We start from the raw sequence: 3,142 nt of genomic DNA, 5'->3' as shown, positions 1-3,142 counted from the left end.
ATATACATATCGTCAGCCTCTAAGGAAGATGCTCAACTGGTTATGGCCAAGTTACTGACAAGCAAATCTGTGGTGTTGAACAGAATATTTTTTGTGGCCCACCTTTTCTACCAAGACAAAACATTTATATGATATCAAAGATTGTTTGCCAACATAACATGGCAGTCGTGGTTTAGGACTAATGTTGCTGTAATTTAGCCCCAGGAGACATCGAATTGTGTCCTTATATTTTAGAACAAAGGAATCTAACACCCCCACTCAGCTCAAAACAATATCTGTGTAATTTTCTAATTTATAAATTGGTGACTAGTTGTCACTTTGAAAACTATATATTTTAAACAGGAATTTGGCAGCGCCACCTCTAGCCAAGCAATTATTCTGATGACGGGAAATAACCCAGAAATCGTGATACACAGATATTGTTTTCAGCTGAGTGGGGGTGCTAGATTCCCTTGTTTGAAAATATAAGGACACAGATCGTGTCATATAGCCAGCTGGAGAAGATGTCTCCTGAGGCTAAAATTACAGCAACATTTGTCCTAAACCAGGACTGCCATGTTATGTTGGCAATGAATGTCTCATGTTGTAAGTTTTAAAATTAGTAATTTTCTAATGTATATGATAACACTTCCAATCAACGAAGGGCAGAAGTCATGAGAGCCACTGCCTGCTGGTGGTTGTTTTTATTATTAATCTTTGTTAGAATTTAATATTCTAATTCTAGTTAAAATTTTTTTTTACAATTGTTTTCCTCAGTCTGATTTACTGGAAATTGAAAATAATTTACTATCTGGACCACCAAAACAAATTGAACCACCAAAGTCACTTCTTCAGGTAATTTTCTTATATTTGTCTGATTGTTTTAATTAAAAAAAAATATTATTAAGAAAATAGTAAAAAAAGCAAAATGATTGAGGGGCCTGCTTAGCTATCATGTAATTATGGGTTCAGTCCCACTGCGTAGCACCTTGAGCAAGTGTCTTCTATGATAGTCCCACCACCAACTAATGTCTTGTGACTGAGTTTGATAAACACACTATGTGGAAGCCTGTTGTGTGCATGTATGTTTGTATGTATACATATATATCTATCAGAAAAAAAGAACACCGACAAAGAAGCTAATTTGCTGCAAAGTCCTTTGTAATAATTGTTCTGCCCTAAGTTGTAGACACTCCCTTGTTACTCTCTCCATCAAAAGTGCAAGGGCCAGTGATTAGCCTTCTAAATACCTATCACCTGTGATGCTGTTGTTCACCATTTGCAACATAAAAGCTGAAGAGGTTGTTGAATATTGTCTGTTTACTCTTCCTTGAGAAGTGTTCTTTATTTTAATTTTCAAAATTGTCCACATTCGTTGTAGAATAATAAATTTTTCTTTCTCCTGTCCCCCCCCCCGTCTGATTTTTAGCAACATCAAGAAAGAATAGCGAAAGAGAAAGACAACAACAAACATCCTAAGAAGAAATCCTCAAAGAAGAACTCAAGCCACAAGAAGGGAAGAGAGTCTGAGAAAAGTAGCAGCAGTAGTAGTGGTAGTAGCAGCAGTGGTAGCAGCAGTAGTAGTAGTAGTGGCAGCAGCAGCAGCGATAGTGACAGCAGCAGCAGCGACAGCAGTTCAAGTTCTGAAGACGAAGAAGAGAAAAAGAAGAAACTTATGGCGAAGGTAAGTCTGGCAGTCTTTAATGAAACTGAACAAAATAAACGAGCGAAAGCAGGATCATCATCATCATCATTTAACGTCCACTTTCCATGCTGGCATGGGTTGGACGGTTTGACTGAGGACTGGCAAGCCAGAAGGCTGCACCAGGCTCCAATCTGATCTGGCAAAGTTTCTACAGCTGGATGCCCTTCCTAGCACCAACCACTCCGAGAGTGAGGTGGGTGCTTTTTACGTCCCACTGGCACAGGAGCCGGTCAGGCGGTGCTGGCATCGATCACATTTGGAGAGTGCTTTAAAGTGATCTCAGTCAAAACTTTCCATCAAAATTCCTTGTTAATTCAGGTTCCAAACACCAGCTTAATAATGACAGAATCATGTTAGTTTCAAAATTAATTGGTACAAATGCAGTGTTTTCTAACAGTAATATAATAACAAAGGGGTCAAATTTATCTCCCAAGTTCACTAATAATCCTTATTTCTAATCTCTTTAGTCTCCCTAGTTGAATAATATTCTTAGAGTAAAAACTTGTTTCTTTGAAATTGGTGAAGTGTGAAGAAGAAGACTGATTTAACCTTTCGTTCTCTCCCTGTAGGCTCTCAAGGCTGAAGAGGAACATCAACGATGGGCTGACAACTACCTTAAAATAGACGAGCGTAAACGTCCTTACAACAGTATGTATGAATCAAAAGTTCCGACAGAAGAAGAAATGGAAGCTTATCGTATCAAACAATTCCGATCAGATGATCCAATGGCTCACTTTGATAACTGAAAGTTTTGGTACAAATTCCATCAACAATTTAGGCAATTTTTATTTTTGTTTATATGTAATATTTCCAAATATCTCTTTGTTATTGACAAACATTTCTTCAATTATATCCCCTCCCCCAACCACCATTACATGCTTCTGTATAAACTTGTTCTCAATTAAAACCTCTTTTACTTTTTAACTCTTTTACTTGTTTCAGTCATTTAACTGCGGCCATGCTGGAGCACTGTCTTTTAGTCGAGCAAATCGACCCCACGACTTATTCTTTGTAAGCCTAGTACTTATTCTATCGGTGTTTTTTGCCGAACCGCTAAGTTACGGGGATGTAAACACACCACCATCGGTTGTCAAGCGATGCTAGGGGGACAAACACAGACGCACAAGCATAAACACACACATACATATATATGCATATATATATATATATATATATATATATGACAGGCTTCTTTCAGTTTCCATCTACCAAATCCACTCACAAGGCTTTGGTCGGCCCGAGGCTATAGTAGAAGACACTTGCCCAAGGTTCCACGCAGTGGGACTGAACCCGGAACCATGTGGTTGGTAAGCAAGCTACTTACCACACAGCCACTCCTACGCTTCTATATAAACTTGTACTCAATTAAAACCTCTTCATTTATTTTTATTCTAATCAGTATTTTTCAATATAGCTAAGTGTCCATCATTATCATCATCCTCACCATCATGATCATCG

The 3,142-nt window shown here is 38.1% G+C and overlaps 1 protein-coding gene across 1 annotated transcript in view; it reads left to right on the top strand.

Annotated features, from left to right (window-relative positions):
• LOC106868620 (pre-mRNA-splicing factor SLU7) overlaps positions 1–2,608 on the top strand; it is an 11,395-nt gene extending 8,787 nt beyond the window's left edge. The window contains exons 12-14 of the mRNA XM_014913966.2: positions 757–834; positions 1,409–1,663; positions 2,254–2,608. Of these exons, the coding sequence (XP_014769452.1) occupies positions 757–834; positions 1,409–1,663; positions 2,254–2,430 (510 nt within the window). The 3' untranslated portion in view covers positions 2,431–2,608. The remainder of the gene's footprint in view (positions 1–756; positions 835–1,408; positions 1,664–2,253) is intronic.
• Positions 2,609–3,142: the final 534 nt, after the last annotated feature.

Source organism: Octopus bimaculoides, chromosome 14, assembly GCF_001194135.2.
Source record: "Octopus bimaculoides isolate UCB-OBI-ISO-001 chromosome 14, ASM119413v2, whole genome shotgun sequence".
Lineage (NCBI taxonomy): Eukaryota > Metazoa > Mollusca > Cephalopoda > Octopoda > Octopodidae > Octopus > Octopus bimaculoides.
The sequence above is the reverse complement of the archived record's forward strand: the minus strand, read 5'-3'. Positions and strand labels throughout refer to the sequence as shown.